This window comes from Eutrema salsugineum, unplaced genomic scaffold (genome assembly GCF_000478725.1).
Source record: "Eutrema salsugineum unplaced genomic scaffold, Eutsalg1_0 scaffold_5, whole genome shotgun sequence".
NCBI lineage: Eukaryota > Viridiplantae > Streptophyta > Magnoliopsida > Brassicales > Brassicaceae > Eutrema > Eutrema salsugineum.
The window spans coordinates 11,366,930-11,385,811 of record NW_006256612.1 but is presented as its reverse complement, the minus strand read 5'-3'; the positions used below and the strand labels follow the sequence as shown (position 1 = coordinate 11,385,811).

At 35.9% G+C, this 18,882-nt stretch overlaps 4 protein-coding genes across 7 annotated transcripts; 2 read left to right on the top strand and 2 right to left on the bottom strand.

The window, feature by feature from the left end:
- The first annotated feature begins 11 nt into the window (after positions 1 to 11).
- On the top strand, positions 12 to 2,184 carry LOC18993646 (thylakoid lumenal protein TL20.3, chloroplastic). Of its 3 annotated transcripts, none has more exons than XM_006417190.2 (7): positions 12 to 220; positions 327 to 512; positions 627 to 656; positions 854 to 960; positions 1,449 to 1,483; positions 1,570 to 1,698; positions 1,801 to 2,184. In XM_006417190.2, the coding sequence occupies exons 1-7, from the start codon at positions 57 to 59 to the stop codon at positions 1,990 to 1,992; spliced, it is 843 nt and encodes a 280-aa protein (XP_006417253.1). In that variant the 5' UTR covers positions 12 to 56; the 3' UTR covers positions 1,993 to 2,184. The 3 variants fall into 3 exon arrangements, with proteins under 3 accessions (XP_006417253.1, XP_024009130.1, XP_024009131.1); XM_024153362.1 differs by having other exon boundaries at positions 79 to 220; positions 332 to 512; XM_024153363.1 differs by having other exon boundaries at positions 79 to 220; positions 332 to 512; positions 627 to 960.
- A 1,935-nt stretch (positions 2,185 to 4,119) lies between these two features.
- On the bottom strand, positions 4,120 to 6,729 carry LOC18993645 (NAC domain-containing protein 7). 2 transcript variants are annotated; one of them, XM_024152937.1, is made up of 5 exons: positions 6,515 to 6,729; positions 5,386 to 5,579; positions 5,019 to 5,290; positions 4,644 to 4,931; positions 4,120 to 4,484 (listed from the first exon to the last, which is right to left on the bottom strand). In XM_024152937.1, the coding sequence occupies exons 2-5, from the start codon at positions 5,543 to 5,545 to the stop codon at positions 4,173 to 4,175; spliced, it is 1,032 nt and encodes a 343-aa protein (XP_024008705.1). In that variant the 5' UTR covers positions 5,546 to 5,579; positions 6,515 to 6,729; the 3' UTR covers positions 4,120 to 4,172. The 2 variants fall into 2 exon arrangements, with proteins under 2 accessions (XP_024008705.1, XP_006417252.1); XM_006417189.2 differs by having other exon boundaries at positions 4,120 to 4,931.
- A 6,059-nt stretch (positions 6,730 to 12,788) lies between these two features.
- LOC18993644 (hsp70-Hsp90 organizing protein 1) lies at positions 12,789 to 15,427 on the top strand. Its single transcript, XM_006417187.2, has 7 exons — positions 12,789 to 13,744; positions 13,839 to 14,127; positions 14,246 to 14,331; positions 14,441 to 14,664; positions 14,765 to 14,831; positions 14,935 to 14,994; positions 15,165 to 15,427. The coding sequence occupies exons 1-7, from the start codon at positions 12,863 to 12,865 to the stop codon at positions 15,276 to 15,278; spliced, it is 1,722 nt and encodes a 573-aa protein (XP_006417250.1). The 5' UTR covers positions 12,789 to 12,862; the 3' UTR covers positions 15,279 to 15,427.
- A 179-nt stretch (positions 15,428 to 15,606) lies between these two features.
- Positions 15,607 to 18,718, bottom strand: LOC18993643 (probable disease resistance protein At1g12290). Its single transcript, XM_024152466.1, is given in 4 exon segments — positions 15,607 to 17,855; positions 17,858 to 17,977; positions 17,980 to 18,539; positions 18,655 to 18,718. Coding segments are annotated over 4 exon segments (2,733 nt in total). The 5' UTR covers positions 18,717 to 18,718; the 3' UTR covers positions 15,607 to 15,864.
- Positions 18,719 to 18,882: the final 164 nt, after the last annotated feature.

Below are 18,882 nucleotides of genomic sequence, written 5' to 3'. Positions count from 1 at the left end.
CTTCTCTACAAAGTTGAAATTAGCATTTCTGTTCTGCAAAGTTTAGACCTTTAACAATGGCTTTCTCTTCGCTCTCTCCTTTACCCATGAAGTCACTTGACGTTTCGCGATCCTCATCTTCTATCTCAAGGTCTCTGTACCATTTTCCGAGATACCCATTGAGGCGTCTTCAGCTAAGTTCTCATTCAAACCCAGAAATCAAAGATTCGTCAAACCATAGGTGAGACTCGAACACTTCCGTTGCAAACGGAGAATCTCAATGTTTCCTCGTTTTCGCAAATTTTGGGTTTTCAGAAGCTTATGGCATCGAATTGTTTTTCGAAAAGGGAAGATTGCTGCTCCGGCGTAGAATCGAAGACGTGGAAGAGGATTTTATCTGCAGCATTAGCAGCGGCACTTATCGCCTCGAGCTCCGGCGTTCCGGCCTTGGCAGAGCTTAACAAGTTTGAGGCCGATACACGTGGCGAGTTTGGGATAGGATCGGCTGCTCAGTTCGGTTCTGCTGATCTCAGGTATCATATTAGGAGGGTTCTTGCCAGATTTGCGTTGAAATATAAAACTTTGGAGAATTTTCATTTGTTTTCGATGTTGGATGTTCGCTGAGATGAACACTGTTTGTTTTGCAGCAAAACAGTTCACTCCAATGAAAATTTCAGGTAAATATTTGCCTATCTTCGGTGATGGAAATTGGAATCAACATAACAAAGTTCAAAAGTTTGTATCTTTTACGATTTGCACAATTTCTCTAATTGGAATCTTGGATCAACAGACACTAAATAAAACCAAATCTGAAGAAGCAAGACTTTTGTTATACTTCTGAATTATGTGTAGTGGATTACTGATATTGTTGCAGAAGAGCCAACTTCACTTCTGCAGACATGAGAGAGTCTGACTTCAGCGGTTCGACCTTCAATGGCGCCTATCTCGAGAAAGCGGTTGCATACAAAGCTAACTTCTCAGGTAGTCTCTCTTAACTGTGCTATCACTTAGCCTTCCATTTGCAATGCTTATGGATTTTTGGGTATTTTCACAGATATCCTTTTACTAGACTTTTCTGAATCTCATTTCCTTTGCCTCCACAAATCATACTGTCCGTGTTGCATTATTAATTAGATCCATCATTCCTGACAATTTTAGCTCTCCTAGAATTCCCCTAGAATTCGCCTGGATTTTCTTTTGGATTTGCTTCTCAGAATTCCCTAGTCTTTCAAATATATGTGTTAGCCTCAGAAACCTGAGATATGATGACTTGATTACGTGTGTGTCCCAATAAAGTCTGGCAAGTCTCTATGAGCTTACACAATTATTAGGTTGGTTTGCTGTTTCAACTACTTAAGCCCTTGAAACAAGTTATATTTTAAATAAAATTTACTTTCATTCTTCTCATCTTCCTTAATCTTATTTTGTGGTTTGGAACTCTGAAAAAAGTATAATTTTTGATTCTTCAGGTGCTGATTTGAGCGATACATTGATGGACCGGATGGTAAACTCTGTACTTTGTATATATACACTTGCATATCATGCATTTTCATTTCGGTTAAAGCTCGATTCTTTTCTGGCGATTTTTAGGTGCTAAACGAGGCAAATCTGACAAATGCCATTCTTGTCCGTTCGGTTCTAACCCGTAGTGACCTCGGTGGTGCAAAGATCGAAGGTGCTGATTTTAGTGACGCTGTGATTGATCTTCTTCAAAAACAGGTAACCTTGTTACTTAACACACCATTACATTTATCCGTAGCTTCCATTAACAGAAGCTGAAAAGGCATTTTTTACAAATTGTGCTCAATTTTGTTTTCGAAGGCTCTGTGTAAATACGCAAACGGGACAAACCCATTGACTGGAGTGAGCACAAGGAAGAGTCTTGGATGTGGAAATAGCCGAAGGAATGCATATGGCTCGCCTTCGTCTCCTTTGCTCAGTGCACCGCCTCAACGTCTGCTCGGCCGTGATGGATTCTGCGACGAAAAGACCGGTCTTTGTGACGCCAGCTAGTTTCAATTTGTTAGAATCATGTGTGCGATTACAATGCTGATATACATTTGTGTCTCTATATGTTGTGTAACGCTAATCATGTATTGTATGTTTATAGTAGTATTGAATTGTAAATGACCGGAAAACAAAAAAAGAGATAGAGATAGCACTGAAAAACGGAGATAATGGATCCATTTTGTCTCTAAGACAAAAAATAAATAAATCCAAAAGCCTGTTTAACCGGGGAATATTTCTATTCTCTACCTAGGTTGTCCCCTAGCACTCGGCAAGTCAGTAATTTAAAAAAAATATTTAATTACTTTTTTTCTTACATAGATGATAGATCACATAGCATGTGTAAAAAAAATGAAATCATAATCACAATAGCATTTTTGAAAAACAAACGGTTGCCCTAAGCAATATGATTTCACTATGAGAAATTTGACATCTTGTTTGGCATTATTTACAAAAAAAAAAAGTTTCGAATAAGAAATAAATGTTTTAATATGTGTGACAATTCAAAGAAACTGTTGAACTTGAATAAATACAAATCTACTTAAATTCAAAACATATTATGGTCTTGGGATTTGTGGCCTAAAAAGAAAGTGAAAAACACTAATGATGACACTTCACATGCTTTTGTCTCATATTATGCTTACTGAATGTTACTCTGAATTTTAGATCGGTACAGCATTGGTGATTAACTGGTATATAATCGATTTCTTTTTTTTTTAATGGGTGATAATTTTTTTTTTATAGGTTACCGAAATAGTAAGAAATTTTTGGATATATCATTACCCTGTTTGTCAAACCAAAAGAGCACGCCCAAATCATGATGTTCCTTACACCAAAATTAATGGGGGAATGATTTACGAAATAATTCCACATCGACAAATGAAATAATATTCGTCGCTTTTCGTTGGACTATCTTGCAGCATATATAGGCTCATAGCGATGAATGTTTTTACGGAATGTTACAAATTTACAATGGACTATCGTATGGGATGGAATTTGCGATCAAGTAGTTTACAATATGTATAAGTTCGAGTTTAAGACAACTGATCATTTGGTCCTATCAGCTTTTGGTGAAGGTTTAAAGAGTAGTGGTCTATGATGTCGTATATCACTATGTATCGCAGTATAACCACAAATTATTCATGTTATTATGAGAAACAAGAAAAAAAGTTGTCATCAGATACAATACATTTATTCATATTATTACATTTAATCATAAATTATATTCAATAATCGCAGTAAAATAGTTATTAAAAAGATTATCGAAGTAAATTCTAATCTACGGTTTCTTTTTGTGCCGACCTTGAACCAAACACAATAATTATAAAATCCTTGATGAGAAAATTTAAATGCTTTATGCTTTAACTTATTCTTTCTTGTGACCAAAAGAAAGAAGAAAAAAAGGTTCTTCGTTCTTTTTCCACGGTCTGTCTCTATATAACACAATCTTGACTCGAGCCAACATGTCATTGAAATTTCTATACCTCCTTCACGCCATATTCTTCTTCTCCTTGTTTTTCATTATTTATGGTTACACACACTCTTCAGGCTTCGTTGGAGTTATTATACCCATGAACACAACTCAGGTAAGTGGTCAGACCTCATGTTTTCATTTGATGAATTCGCTACATACCTATGAACTTGTGTAGATTATAATTTATAAGTATGTTAGTACTGTACAGGTTCAAAAAAAAACATCATTCAAGCATAGTTCTCCAGAATATGAAATTCAAGAATCTTAAATTTTTATATTAAAATTGAACACCTCTAATGAACAAACTGAGATGTGGATATAGTACAGCGTATCTGATACAAGTAAATTTGAGATAAATAGCTCTTTGTTTTTTTTTTAAGTGGACGCGTATTCCTATATATAAGTAATAACTAGGAGATTATTTAAATTTATAATAATAAGAAGAGACAATGGTCTATTAGAAAAATTATTAAAGTTACATTTAGATTAGAGTTTATATGGTTAATCATATTGATTACAAGTATACATGCATAGATACGCAATGTATCTCTATGCATATATATAACATAAGTTGAATAATGTAGTAAGAATCAATCAAAGCAAATATAAATCTTTACCACCATCATCATCATCTACACTTGATTAGTGTTCGTGTGTACGTATATAGATATATGTATATATGCATTTATATGATATCATCTTCTCCTTCTGCTCACTTCCATAGATCAATCTGACAACTCGAAGAAGTAGAAGCAGCATATTCTTCTCCCATGTCTGAAACCCTTTTTGGATCTTTTTCTTCATCAACTTGGTACTCCGCGTTGCTTGTATCCTTGGCATTGTTCTGTAGAGAAGCAGAAGCTGTGGCAGCCTCCTCGTTGCTTAGCTGAGAAGCAACAAATTTATCGAGAACTCTCCAGTCCGTGAGTTGGTCCATCGCTTGCTCGTTTCCGCTATTCATGTATATAGAGCTGAAACTCTGATTCCCTTGATTCAATCGTTCCTCACGCGCGAGATTAGACTGCTGCAAATTAGCATTATGGCTTGAGTTATTATCGATGTTGCTTGTTCCATAAGGAAGAGAGTTGCAATTACTATTATCTTGTTGGATCCTAGGGCTTTCAAGTTGAGGAAGTTGGAGGTATGATAAAGGAGATTCATGAGGAAGATGATGTTCTTGTACCAGATGGTTGTATTGTAGTTCTAGCTCTTGCTTGCATCTCAAGCTATTGTCATTGAGAGTGTAAGCAGACGAATTGAATCCATATGGCAAATGCTGTTGGTGCTCGTGTTGGTGCTGCTGATGATGAAGATTGGGGATAATCCGTCGTGGACCATTTGTCTCGAGCTCAGAGGCCATAAAAGAGAGCTGATCGTCATACCAATGTGAAGGCGACGAATCGTAATCTCCCATTCGTCTAACTGCAGCCAATCTCTTCTTGAAAACCCTACACACAACCCATCCTTCTTCCTACAACCAAATATCATATATCAAATGGATTTAATTAGGAGATGATAGATTGTAAAGATAACTTATGCTTTAGGATTGATATTATACCTGAGGAGTTCCGTTTTCATCGGTTTCCAAGCGGTATTCGTGCATTATCCAATCGGATTTTTGTCCATTTGGGGCTCTTCCCTTGTAAAACACAAGTGTTTTCCTCATACCAATGAGACTATGCCTCAAATATATAGCCTTGTCTCTTCCGGTTGCTTTCCAGAACCCTGCTTTTGTTGCTCTATTGGTTCGAGTCCCTGTGGGATACTTCTTATCTTTATGGCTAAAGAAGTACCAATCACTCTGCTCTTCATGCCCAATTTTGCACAACTCTATGAAAGAATAATAAGAACATTTATAACAATCACTCCTTAGGAAATCGAATCAGATGATTGAAGAAGGGTAGAAATCGTGGGATTTGGCAAACCTTGAAGATCCCATGGCTCAATCTTGTAAAGATCAATGTCCTTTATGAAATCGATTTCTATTCTCTTCGATGCAACTTTTTTCCTCAAGTAGTAGTCTACAAGTTCTTCGTCTGTCGGGTGAAATCTAAAACCCGGAGGGACGTGGGAAAATGAATTCATCCTTTGCTCTTCTTGATTGATTAATTACCTGCTTCTAAGAGAATTACCAAACAAATTGGAATTAAAATATTACAAACATAAGATATTGTTATAGCTAATTACATTTTCTACGTAATGTGGTTGTATATTATTTCGACATAAACTTATGATTGCGCGTCTATATAAGCTTAGTTTATAAGAGAATGATTTCTACATTCAAAATCGACATAATTAAATACCGTCATACATTTATTTATTACAAGAAATAGTTTTGGTACATCTATGATATATGAATTAAGAACATTCAAATGGTTAGTTATCTTTCTTCGAGAAAAGCTAATTTGTTTATTTAGATTTATGGTTTAGATTTGCTTTTTCCAAAAAATAAAATCAGTGAAAATAGCCGAACAAATTTCCTATTATCATATGATGTTTAATTTATCTAAATAATTAGATGCATGAATTTCAAATTTATATGTACTAGATGTAATAAAACTGAAATTAATTTCTGCTTATTTATTGCTTCATTTGTATAACACCATCTTGTTTTTCTTTTTTTTTTTTTTTTTTTTTCATGCAAGTAAACCAAATAAGTAAAGATCAGACGATGAAGAGGAGACAAATCTTTGAAGAGATGATGATCCTACAGCACAAGAGGTTAATTGCCTAGACTGTTGTAGAAAATCTTATGGTCTAGCTATCTCAACAAGAAAAAACCCTACTTCTTTGTGTTTTTGGGTTAAAGAACCTTACTTATTTGTTTTATATAGTAAAATGATATTTCAGATTTATATGATACATATTTTGCTTTGCTTGTAACATCAGCAACATTGAGTATGACGAGATGATGATGCTTAAGGTGATTATCGAAGATGACGATAATAAAGGATTAATAAAGAAGATTCAAAAGCAAATAAATTACCGAAAGAAGAAAAAATACCCAAAATATCAGAGACTGAATCGAAAGTTGACAGAAAATTAGGGTTTTACCTGAAGAAACTCTAGATGCAGGATGATCAAGCTGAAACCTTTTCAATAGCTTCTAACAAAGCTTAAGTTTCGGCTATTGTATGATCCTCTCGTACTTGCTATAGCTAACATCAGAAGTTTGAACACTCGATCACAAGACTAGAGAGAGATCCCTGAAAGAAGAATGGACAAGATTTGACAGTGCCCCTCGGGAATAGGTTACTTGAAAGAGATACCGGATCCCGAGAGAGAGAATGATAGAAAGAATGGGAAAAGAGAAAGAGAGTAGGGTTAAATAAGAAGATCATTCGATAAAGAAAAGAAGGAGAGCGCACACAAGACACAACACAAAAGATGACAATCGTGTCCTAATAATCTATTATATTTAACTTACTCTCTCTCTCTCTCTCTCTCTCTCTCCCTATCAATCATACTTCCTATCTCTCTTAGTCGTCTTACACCTAGAGCGAGAAAGAGGGTACTTTATTTGTTGCAAAAGCTTCGGGGGAGAAGAGAGAGGAGGATAAGGGGGTAAAGTAAGATTTAGAGAGAGAGAGAGAGGTGGCAACATCCATTACCACCCACCAGCTCTTGATGGATATGTTTGATAATCAATATTAAGGTTCTTTTATTTTAAGTCCTCACATTAAACTTATTTTCTTGTTTTTAATTTGGACTTCTTTTATGTCCAATAAAATGTCTTCTATCCTTACTAAAAGTAACTCAGCTAGTTTAGAACCCAAAGATATTTGCTAGTTTGATGGTAGATATATGAGAAAATCTTTGTCAAAATATCTATAGAGATCCAGAAATATTAATATATAGTGATCATTTCGATAGCTACTGTAATTGTTCCAACGTCACTGCACACAAAATACTTATCGCTAATTGACTGACATTTTATCTACAGATTTCATATATTTTTGTGATTTTCATTTCGTAAGGATTTGAAGATAATTTAGTAACGAATTATTCACCAATTCATAGGATTATTACCCAATCAAGATTTGAATATACGAGTGATTCATTCAAAACCGTGTATCCCCACCAATAATTACTTTATTATGTGAATTTACAATTTTCTTATAGGGAATTGGTTTTCATTCCCCCCCCCCCCTTCAAATTCTTTGTGCTAATATTGAAATGTCCAATAGATATACATTTTGCAATGTGACTAAATCTTGGAACTAAACCAATAACAGATAACATCACATAATTATATTATTTTGTTTCTGTAAAACAAAAATTTCCCCAAAATTCACATAATAAACAAATATGCATATACTTTCTTTTTTGGATAAAATGGTTAAAGAAAAATAAAATATGTAGGTACTTCCACTTACATAATCATTCCGATGAAACGAAATGTGGAGAATTACCAAAAATACTATAAAGAGTATGTATCTCTTTTTGTGTGTGTAAAAGTGTATGTAACTTCTTGAAGAATACCTGCAAAATGAATTTACATGATACTTTTGAAAAGTAACTATTACTCTATATGTACGCTATTACATAATGTGTGTATATATACTTATATATTGGCCTGAATATTTTCATTCTTTGGAAACTCAAAAAGTAACCATAGAGTCATAAACATCCACCCGCTTCGTTTGTACACATCTTCTTAGCTTGTGTAAAAAAATTAACATTCTTTAGTTATTCTCATCTAAAGGCTTAACTCACAACCTTTTTTTTTTTTTTTTTTTTTTAACTCACAACTTTTACATAAAAGTTTTGGCCATTGATTATTATTCAACAAAAAGAAAACGTCAAAATGATTAATAATTTATGTGTTTTATATCTAAAGCCAGACTAATCTTCCGGATGTACATCTTTATGTAAAAAAATAAAAAAATTTCAAGTATTCAACGATAAGATGCATCCAACGAAAATCAATATCTAGCCTTGGTATTTGGTAAACATTTAAGTGTAAAATATCTAGCCTTGGTATTTGGTATAAATTTACAGATTAAAGGGTTTAAATTTATTTTTAAACAATTATTTACACGTTATACAAACTACCGAATTTGAACATCTTCTTAGGGTTTGGTTGCATTAAAGTAAAACTGTTAGCTTCGCTAAGCTCAGAGCCGCCGAAACAGCTGGTAAAACTGTGACTCGTTCATAACCAAAAAAAAAACAAAAAATAAAAACAGCGAGGAGTTTGAGCGGGTGTAAGTGGAACGGGGGACCCACAAGGAAAAAAAAACGGAATGATGTGCTGACGTGGCGGCTGCCGGTCCGGCGTGAGCGAGCCCTCTATCATTATTCTCACGATTTGCTGTTGCAGGCCGGTTGGCCACGTAGGCCCCATCCCGTTTTCCCGTTCTCTTAAATCTTAATCCCTCCTTAATTTGTTTTCTTATTTGCCTTAAATTTCTTTTACTCGGTCCAGTTAACAAATTACTAATTACACATTCTTTTTTGAAAAAAAAAATTAATTGTGTAACTAATATATGATATACAGTTTTTATAACACAAACGAACTTTTTTTAGCTCGAGTCCATAGATTACTCAGTCATAATTACTAAACAAATTAATGGATAATAATGTAATCTCTGAGTTGAAGAAAATATATCTTATCACCCATATTTTATAGTCATACATATGTATATATATACATGGAACTACAATTACTTTCTTCAATATATGAAACAATTTCTACATACACGTATTTACACGCTATTTAGAGAACAGATAGTTCTCCTATGTTTATATCTCCACATTTTATGATCAATCTAAGAATCCAACACAACACATTCGTATACTTTAGTTTCTAACCCGATGCAGAAATTTCCTTACAAAATATTGTGCGACTTATCAAATTTCTTAGACATAGGTTAAAAAAAAAATTTCTTAGACATGTTTTTCTTGCATACTTTAATTTCTTTCTAGAACTTTTTAAATTCTATCCGTGAACTTTTAGATTTTAAATTTAACAATAACCTTGACATGATCATTTTATGTTTTTCGTAAATATGTTTTATTCTCTATAAACTTTATATAACCCTATTATGGAAGGGCAGGATGTTGAACGATTAAGACTAAACATTCGATTAAAATTACTGTATTGCATCTAATCGTATTGCCATTCAAGAATATGATGTTATCACATTGCACCCTAATCGGATTTCCATTCACAATTCTAAGTTCTATCTAATCACACTACTTTTACACTTAGATCATAATGTGCACATTCAAATAAATTTCTAAAAAAGGAAATATATATACGATAAACAAAACTGGTTCCCCTATTAACTATATCAATATCGTGTAATCATTTAACTAATTAACTAACCAACTAACAGGATAATATTTTAAAAGTACATATTAGGTAAGTTATATTTAGAATATAGGTATAGTTAGTGTTTAGGTAAGTTCATCAAAAATCGGATGGTTATGCGGCTGATGTTAGGGACTTCGGGGCAAAGATTTGGTGTCTAATATATTATATATCATAATTTAATAGAACTCCAGTAAAGAATTATAAAAAAAAAATTAAATAGAGAGGAAATTGGATATATAATTAGTTTTTTTTTTTTTTTTTTTGCTTTTGTGTGTTGGTGAAACGAAGCATAGAAGTGAAGCAAAAGTAAAGACCGTGATCCTCAAAGTGTCTTTTTTGGTCCCACTTCGCCTCTTGTCCATTACCTATTTGATATTGAAATTAAATTATTGCAAGCAATTCCACACTTTTACTGTTTATATTTCTAATAGCTAAAAAGTGTTTCTAGTTCACTAGTTGATTACTATAATATAATGGTTTCAACTAAGGCACAAATGACAGTTTCATTAGTTAATTTTCTTTTGTTAAATATTAATATAAGTTTTGGTTTGGATTGGTGAATGGTGAGCTCTCATTGGGCCACCTACCATATAAGAGTTTTCATATAGAATCCAAAATTATACGTTACAATTAACCCACAAAATGGTCAATATAATACTTTTCACATAGATCCTGCTGAAATTGCAAGTTACCAAGTATGAATAAATATAATAAATTTATTAATTATAGTATTGGATTCTAGAAGAAGAATATCCACGAATTTCTACCGAGACTAATAAAAATTATATCATGCTAACATTTTCAATTGATTGTATAAAACCTTCAAGACAACTAATTATACTATCCTATATACGCATGGGACGAGGTGGCATCAAATTTCTTATTAAATCTAAAATTTTAGTTACCTTCTTATAAATATCCTGCTACTATACATTATCTTATAACCTATAATGATTTTTTTTTTTTTGGACACAATAACCTACAATGATTATCATGACACATTAAGTATAATTAAGGCCTGAGATATTATTATGACTATATATATATATATTGTGCGAAACTCTATATATTATGTATAATTGAAACTAAATCAACGGTCCAAGTCCAAGGCTTTTTATTTTAGGGTTTTAGAGGGAATTTGCGCATGACCACGTGGAGTAAATTTATTCGATGAGAAGGTATATTTCTTTCACAATTTGTCCATAACCCTAATCATTTCGAAAAACCCTAAGAATTAAAACCACGTGGGAAAGTTTGTTCCTCTTGTCAGCTTCTTGTCCCATGAGAAAAACTTGTTACATGTGAAAACACTTCCATGTGAAAGATTCTACCATCCTACTGAATTAGCGTTTGGTTTGATCTTACAGTTACCGATATATAGTTTTTATGCTGTATGTCAAATTGGTCTAGTTTTTTGTCCGATATTCGAGTGTAAAAGAAAATATTTTTAGTATTCGAAGTATACTCTGCCCCAGTAAATAATTTTTAGCCCCACCACAGTACCATTATTTATATATGTAATAAACAAGCGCACATAAATTTCTAATAATTAGTAAACTAATTATCATTAATTATTATACGTAACAATAATCTAAATGCATGGCTTTAATCACTATACCATGCACCAAACGACTAATTATTTCATGCGATATATATATGAATCATTGAATACGAGAAATTACTGGATGATTTACAATTCGACGAATACTAACTCAACAAACTCAACTAATAATGACCTTTAATTAGTTTCGGTTATGATTCCAGTATTCCACTCCCCAATTCAAGAGATATAAAGTAACCCAATGAGATGTAGGAAAACGTTTTGGAACGCATCAGCAAGCATATGTAAGCAAAATTATATTTGAGTTGACTGTATCAGGCAGTATTCAGCATGTATGACTCTAAAAGTCAACCATTTTGCAAAAACAAATATGCACACCGACCCTCATGATTTCACAGTTGGGTGCAGCTCAAGGCGTGTGACTAATAATTACAAGATATATTTTATTTATATTTTTCATTTACACATAGTTTTACAATTGAGATGTAAATGGAAATGGGAATTATGATTGCATTTTGGTTTATATGTCTTCTTCGGAACAATAATACGAATTATAGTAGTAATCATATAAGTTTCCAGATCTATCTACAGTATACACCGACATTTATATTTGTTTTTAAGTGTATTGAAATTACTGGATGAATGTATGTGAAACTTGCTAAATTTTTGAAAATAATATAATTTGCTTTTGCATCCTTCATCATAAGGAAAAACACATAACATAACTGAAATCTAGGATTCAGTGTAAATGTCATAGTAACCATTAATTAGAGGCTTCAAGATGAGAGAAGAAGACGAGAAGACGGTTTCAGAACATGCCTCTTCATCAAAAACACCTGTGCTTAAACTGAAAAAACAGTGGAGAAACACCAAGAACAGCTCTCTGCAACCTCGCATATCAAAAACATCGAAATTTACTTTCCTTGTTGCATCCAGAACAACTTGTGCAGGCAGAGCATGAATCAGGACAGGTTTACTTTTCGCAGGAACGCGTACCGTGACTTTAATTAGAGCTTTAAATAAATGTACATTGGATTCAGAATTGCTTAGTCGTCCTTCTCTAGAATCCTTGCCTTGTTTCACAAGCAACCCGTGTTTCTCAGCTACTATGCGTAGTGATGGTTTCTATTACAATTTTCCTGTAAGGAATTTTACACCGAGACAGTAACCTCTGGCTTTACTGATCTGTGAAGCTGCGTGATCAGCTGCTTCATGGACCTTTTGAGTTCTCTTATAAGCATGGAGAAACTTTATAAATAGACCCTATCCCATTTTTCAGCACACTCACGGCATAAAACAATGCCGTTTCCAAGAAGTCTGATTATTATTAAAGGCGATGAGGATAATTATAACCCGGATAAGCACCTACTAACAAACAATACCCTCGCATCCAAACAGCTCCCCCTTCCTCAAAACCCCAAACAAAAGTCTTTTACAAAGATTTTAATTTTTATTTTTCGAGTTTCCCAATACACAAGAAAGAAGAAGAAGCTCAAGCGACTGCATAATCTCAGATTCAACCATGGCGGACGAAGCCAAAGCTAGAGGAAACGCTGCTTTCTCTTCCGGTGACTTCACCTCCGCGATACGTCACTTCACCGAAGCCATCGCTCTTGCTCCAACCAATCACGTCCTCTTCTCCAACCGTTCCGCTGCTCACGCGTCGCTTCACCACTACGCCGATGCTCTCTCAGACGCGGAGAAAACAGTCGAGCTCAAACCTGATTGGCCCAAGGGTTACAGTCGTCTCGGCGCTGCTCACTTAGGGTTAAACCAGCTCCAGGAAGCCGTCGCGGCTTACAATAAGGGGCTAGAGATCGATCCGAGCAACGAGGCGTTGAAATCTGGATTAGCCGATGCTCAGGCGTCTGCTTCGAGGTCACGCGCTGCGCCTTCGACGCCGAATCCTTTTGGTGATGCTTTCAAGGGGCCTGAGATGTGGACGAAGCTAACGGCGGATCCTTTGACTAGAGGTTTTCTGCAACAGCCTGATTTCGTGAACATGATGCAGGAAATCCAGAAGAACCCTAGCAATCTCAATTTGTTCTTGAAGGATCAGAGAGTGATGCAATCTCTTGGAGTTCTATTGAATGTTAAGTTCAGGCCTCCTGCAGGGGATGACGCGGAGGTTCCTGAGTCCGATATGGGTCAGACTCCTAGGAAAGAGCCGGAGGTGGAGAAGAAACGAGAACCGGAGCCTGAACCAGAGCCGGAGTTTACGGAAGAGAAGGAGAAGAAAGAGAGGAAGCAGAAAGCCAAGAAGGAGAAAGAGCTTGGGACTGCTGCGTACAAGAAGAGGGACTTCGAAACTGCAATTCAGCATTATTCTACAGCAATGGAGATTGATGATGAAGACATCTCATATATCACAAATCGTGCTGCTGTTTATCTGGAAACGGGAAAGGTACGATTTAACAATGTCGATATGCTAGAGTAGTTTTTCATGAGCTACTACAATGGTGATTAGTTTTGAATGTTAATGTGTTTGATTTGTTCAGTACGATGAGTGCATTAAGGATTGTGACAAGGCAGTGGAAAGGGGTAGAGAGCTTAGATCAGATTACAAGATGGTAGCTAGAGCTTTGACTAGGAAAGGGACTGCATTGACCAAGTTGGCCAAATGCTCAAAAGACTACGAGCCTGCAATTGAAGCTTTCCAAAAAGCACTTACAGAGAACCGTAACGCGGAAACATTGAAGAAACTGAACGAGGCAGAAAGAGCTAAGAAAGAGTGGGAGCAGAAGGAGTATTTCGACCCTAAGATCGGGGATGAGGAGCGTGAAAAAGGTTCTTTACTTTTGCAATTAAACATTTTTTTTGTGAGAAAAGAAAAAGCATTTAGAACCATGAAAACAAGAACGAATTAGCATCTTTACTGCTGCTGATATGGTGTTTTTGTATACAGGTAATGAGTTCTTCAAGGAGCAGAAGTATCCTGATGCTATAAAACATTACACTGAAGCAATCAAAAGGAACCCAAAAGACCCGAAAGTAAGGCCACTTCGTCACTCATATGTTCTCGAGGTTTTTTCTACAATGATTTCTTATTTTGACTGTTTGAATAACTATCTGCATTTTATTTTCCTGCACCTCATGTTAGGCATATAGCAACAGAGCTGCATGCTACACTAAGCTTGGTGCGATGCCTGAGGGACTAAAGGATGCAGAAAAGTGTATTGAGCTCGATCCAACTTTCTCCAAAGGATACAGCAGAAAAGCCGCAGTCGAATTCTTCTTGAAGGAGTATGACAACGCGATGGAAACATATCAAGAGGGTCTCAAGCATGATCCTAGTAATCAGGAACTTCTTGACGGTGTTAGAAGGTATATGTATATATATTTACTCTCACATGCACAGAGAGATTATAAACTCTCTGTCTTATGCCAATGAATTTGCCTAACATGGTTCATATCTATTCTGCAGATGTGTACAACAAATCAACAAGGCTAATCGTGGGGACCTTACTCCTGAGGAATTGAAAGAGCGACAGGTTAGACTCTTGACGATTCTCATGTATATTTCCCACTTTCCCAATTAAAAGAAAATCTCTGGTTGTGAACTTTGGATTTTCTCCATACTTTTCTTGTGTGTAGGCAAAGGGAATGCAAGATCCAGAAATCCAAAACATCCTCACAGATCCTGTGATGAGACAGGTAAAGAAACAGATTTCATCTTTCAACTTGTAAAATGTGAATCAATTTTCTTAATACCGATATTACAACCTCTTGTGAGTTTTTAGACAGGTCTCACTGTGTTTGAGAAATCGGATTTGTATATTAGTATATGCCTCTTAGACAATCTAAAAACCTTCTTCTCCAAACAGGTACTGAGCGATCTTCAAGAGAATCCGAGCGCGGCACAGAAACACATGCAAAACCCAATGATTATGAACAAGATTCAAAAGCTTATTAGCGCCGGAATTGTCCAGATGAAATAATAAACCCAGAGAATAGGTGTCAGACATCAAATATCGTTTTATGCAGAATCATTTTTTTACTCTTATTCTGATCTTTTGAAACTTGCAACAATTATAAAAACGGCCTTGGATTCGATTGTTCAACAAAACAATCTATTTCAAATTTCATTTCTCGGTTCTTCTCCATCTCCATAATTGGATATTTGTTCTGTCGTAGAAAATCCAGTACAGAGTGAACATACTCAAAATCGAGTACGAAACGTGTGATCCGAGCAAGAGAGGATACAGAGTGTGTAGTAGATAGTCTCGTATTCTCGGTAATGCTGAAGAAGAAGACTAATTGGCTTAATCTCATGATCTGATCCGGTTTAGTCCATGCTTTTCCCAGTTCGATTACAATATTTATAAGCTATTACAAATATATAAAACAATTGTATATCTTCTAGGATAAATCAACAACGTAAGAAAGATTATATGAATATATCATATATAATTACAATCCAAAGAACATCATAACAGACAATACAGTAATAGAGAAGATAGAAGGTCCATGAAGATGAGAGTCTTGTTGAGACAGATGATTTGTTTGAAGCATTTTTGCGGATGCTCATTGATTGTACAAAACCAACTTGCATGATGGTAAGAAACGGAGTCTTGTCGCTTCGTCTTCCCATTCGACCTTAGCTTTCCATTCTTCATCTCCATATTCTATGACAAGCTCTGCACCCGCACTGCAACTTTGAGAATCCAATGGAAGCTTTCTCAGCTTTCGACAGTTGTTTTGTACGTTGATCTGATTCAGACATGGAAAAGGCAAGGTGCTCCAATATATGCTCTTCAGTTCAGGTAAATCCCACAAGTGTAGATACTCTAGGCTTCTAAAAGGAACAATATCAAGCCTTGAAGCTTGCTCTTGGCTTATTATCTCTTCTACTTGGCTTGAGTTCCAAACATTGAGATGAGTGAGGTTTGGAGCAAACAAGAGCCACGTCAAATCCTTGAGACCATCGCAACCAGTTATCAAAACTTTTGTTAGCTTGGCAAAACATGGACTTGTCAGATTTGTGTTCCTCTCTATCACTATCTCTCTCATTCCACATCCCCCTATGAAAACTTCACGGAGATCTTCTACCGTTGGCAAAGTCAGAATTCTGACTGATACTTCGTCGAGGTACTTTATAGATACCTTTTGAAGACATCTCACCAACCTCTGAGAGCATAGGAGTTGTTCCAATGGCGAGCTTGACGTGATCTCTATGGTTAGAACTTCTAAATGTTCCAAGCGTTTTAGCTCCTCCAATAAGCTCATAGTTAGCCACATTGTGAAGTTTAGTAGTCTCAACGTCTTCAAACTCGACAAATGTGATATCCCTGAAACACTCTCAAGGCACAACATAGACTCTAGATTCAGATGCATCAGGTTTTTCAGCTTTTGCAAACCAACCGGCAATCTCCCTATGTTTGACTCTGACAAGTCGAGATACCGCAAGGAAACCAACTCTGATATTTGCTCCGGCAAACTATTGAGATTGACGTTCCATGAGAGATCCAAAACAACTAATCTTGGCATACACCGGAAGAATTCTCCGGAGATATTCACCAGATGGCGATTATCTTGAAGGAACAATGTTGTGAGTTTAGGACACTCAGGACTGCCATGTATCTCTTTGATCCTGTTATTCACCAATGACATCCTTCTCACAACTTTCCAATCCTTGACCTTTGGTATTTCGTTTAAACCGGCACCGGTTCGTACGATATATTGTCCTTTATGCTTCCCAAGATCAGATGATATCCAAAGAGCCATCTCTCGAACCACATCATGCATTTTCACATATGACTTATTGTTGTATTTTCCTCCTTCCAACAATAACGAGGAACACACAAGTGTACCGAGTATCGTGTAGCCTTGGTTCACAGCTCCTTCTTTACTCTCATATCCATCAATGAATCCTTCGCATATCCAATAATCTATCAACCTCTCTTGCTCTATTAAACTGTCTTCAGGAAACAGAGAGCAATATCGGAAACAAGACTTGACACTGTCACCTTCAAGATTATCGTAGCTGTACTTCAAGATCGGAAGAATCTTCTCCTTGACATCACTAAAATCCGCAGCATACGTTTTCAAAGCATGAAACGCGTGACACCATTCTTGTGTCGTCTTCTTGCATGACATTGTCTCTCCGATGACGTTTAGCGCTAGCGGCAAGCCACGGCATGCTCCGGCAACTTTTCTTGCTATTTTGGGAATATCTGGATGTCTTTCTAGTGTGGCTTGTCCAACTTTCTTCTTGAACAAATCCCACGCATCATTTGTACTTAAACATCGTACTTCCAATGGATCATGAACCCCCATGCTCGTACATACGCCTAGACAACGAGTGGTGAATGCTATTTTGCATCCGTTTTCACTTGTTGGATTCGGGATTCCAATCTCGGTTAAATCTACTTTCCTCCATATGTCATCTAAAAGCAACACAAATCTCTTCTTGCTTAGAAAATTGAGTATGTCTACTGCCTTTTGGTTTTCTCTTTTCTTGCGCCACTCCACACTTTTGTATCCTATTTTTTCTCCAATCTCGTCTTGTATCTGTGGATCTTTTGATCACCAGAAACCACAACCCAAATGACAATCTCAACGCCATCATTTGCGTCACACAAATCAACAAACTTATTGTTGATTTGTGTGAGAAGTGTTGTTTTTCCTACTCCACCATACCGTAGAGACCCATAATCTTGGTTCCATCATGCATGAGTCGGTTCCATGCCTTTTCGAGAATTGTTTCCTGACCAACGATCTTTGGTTGTAAAGGCCTCTCCTCCCACACAGCTCTCGTAGCTGGATGAGCCACCTCTTCGAAAACCCCTTTATCTCTTAAATCTTGAACCTTTTTCAACATCAAGAAGACCCTTTTCCCGTAGCGACAACTCAATCTTAAGTTCTTGGAAGCAGCACCATAAAAACACAACCTTTGAAGTTCAACAGTTCTACTACTATCTAGTTCGTGGAATTGAGATTCGATAGTCTCGACTCTCTTAAGCCATACCTTGATTTGGTGAAGCCTTTGTTGACGACCTCCTTCTTCTGCTGCTTGCACCTTCAGCAGCAGATCGGCTCGCACTGCCTTGAGATCTTCCATGGCTGTCTCCAGAGCCGTGAGATTCTTCTTGAGATTTTGTATATATTTAAGTTTGCTGCAAAAGCAGCTACCGAGACGGTTCAACACTTGATCGCATGATACTTGGAGTTGGAGAGAGACACAACCACCCATCTTTGCACTTGACACACAAAAAACAGATTGCAAATAGGAAGCTTAAATCTTGACTTTGGAAATATTATAGTCAATCAGAAGCGAAAAAATTAGGTGGAAGAAAGAGAAATTTAACTCTCCACCTTGGAATTTGCTGGAAATGGCTTGAATGAGTCAAAAGTCTTGTTTTTTTTGTCTCGTCCATATGCATGGTAGCATCGTATTTTTTATGTAATATAAGCAAGATTCCAAGAACATGACCATTGTAGACGCAAATACACTGGCTATGTCACTTTCATTTCTACTAAACTATCATTGGGAATTTTTTTTTTGATTTTGCGCCTAATAAGTTTTTTTTTCCTTTTTCAAAA

Coding starts and splice junctions, on each gene's coding strand:
- LOC18993646 (XM_006417190.2), top strand. CDS start 57: ATGGCTTTCTCTTCGCTCTCTCCTTTACCCATGAAGTCACTTGACGTT. Junction 657..853: donor CACTCCAATGAAAATTTCAG/GTAAATATTTGC, acceptor ATATTGTTGCAG/AAGAGCCAACTTCACTTCTG. Junction 1,484..1,569: donor ATACATTGATGGACCGGATG/GTAAACTCTGTA, acceptor GGCGATTTTTAG/GTGCTAAACGAGGCAAATCT.
- LOC18993644 (XM_006417187.2), top strand. CDS start 12,863: ATGGCGGACGAAGCCAAAGCTAGAGGAAACGCTGCTTTCTCTTCCGGT. Junction 14,665..14,764: donor CTTCTTGACGGTGTTAGAAG/GTATATGTATAT, acceptor TCTATTCTGCAG/ATGTGTACAACAAATCAACA. Junction 14,832..14,934: donor AGGAATTGAAAGAGCGACAG/GTTAGACTCTTG, acceptor TCTTGTGTGTAG/GCAAAGGGAATGCAAGATCC.
- LOC18993645 (XM_006417189.2), bottom strand. CDS start 5,545: ATGAATTCATTTTCCCACGTCCCTCCGGGTTTTAGATTTCACCCGACA. Junction 5,291..5,385: donor TGAGCCATGGGATCTTCAAG/GTTTGCCAAATC, acceptor ATTCTTTCATAG/AGTTGTGCAAAATTGGGCAT. Junction 4,932..5,018: donor ATGAAAACGGAACTCCTCAG/GTATAATATCAA, acceptor ATTTGGTTGTAG/GAAGAAGGATGGGTTGTGTG.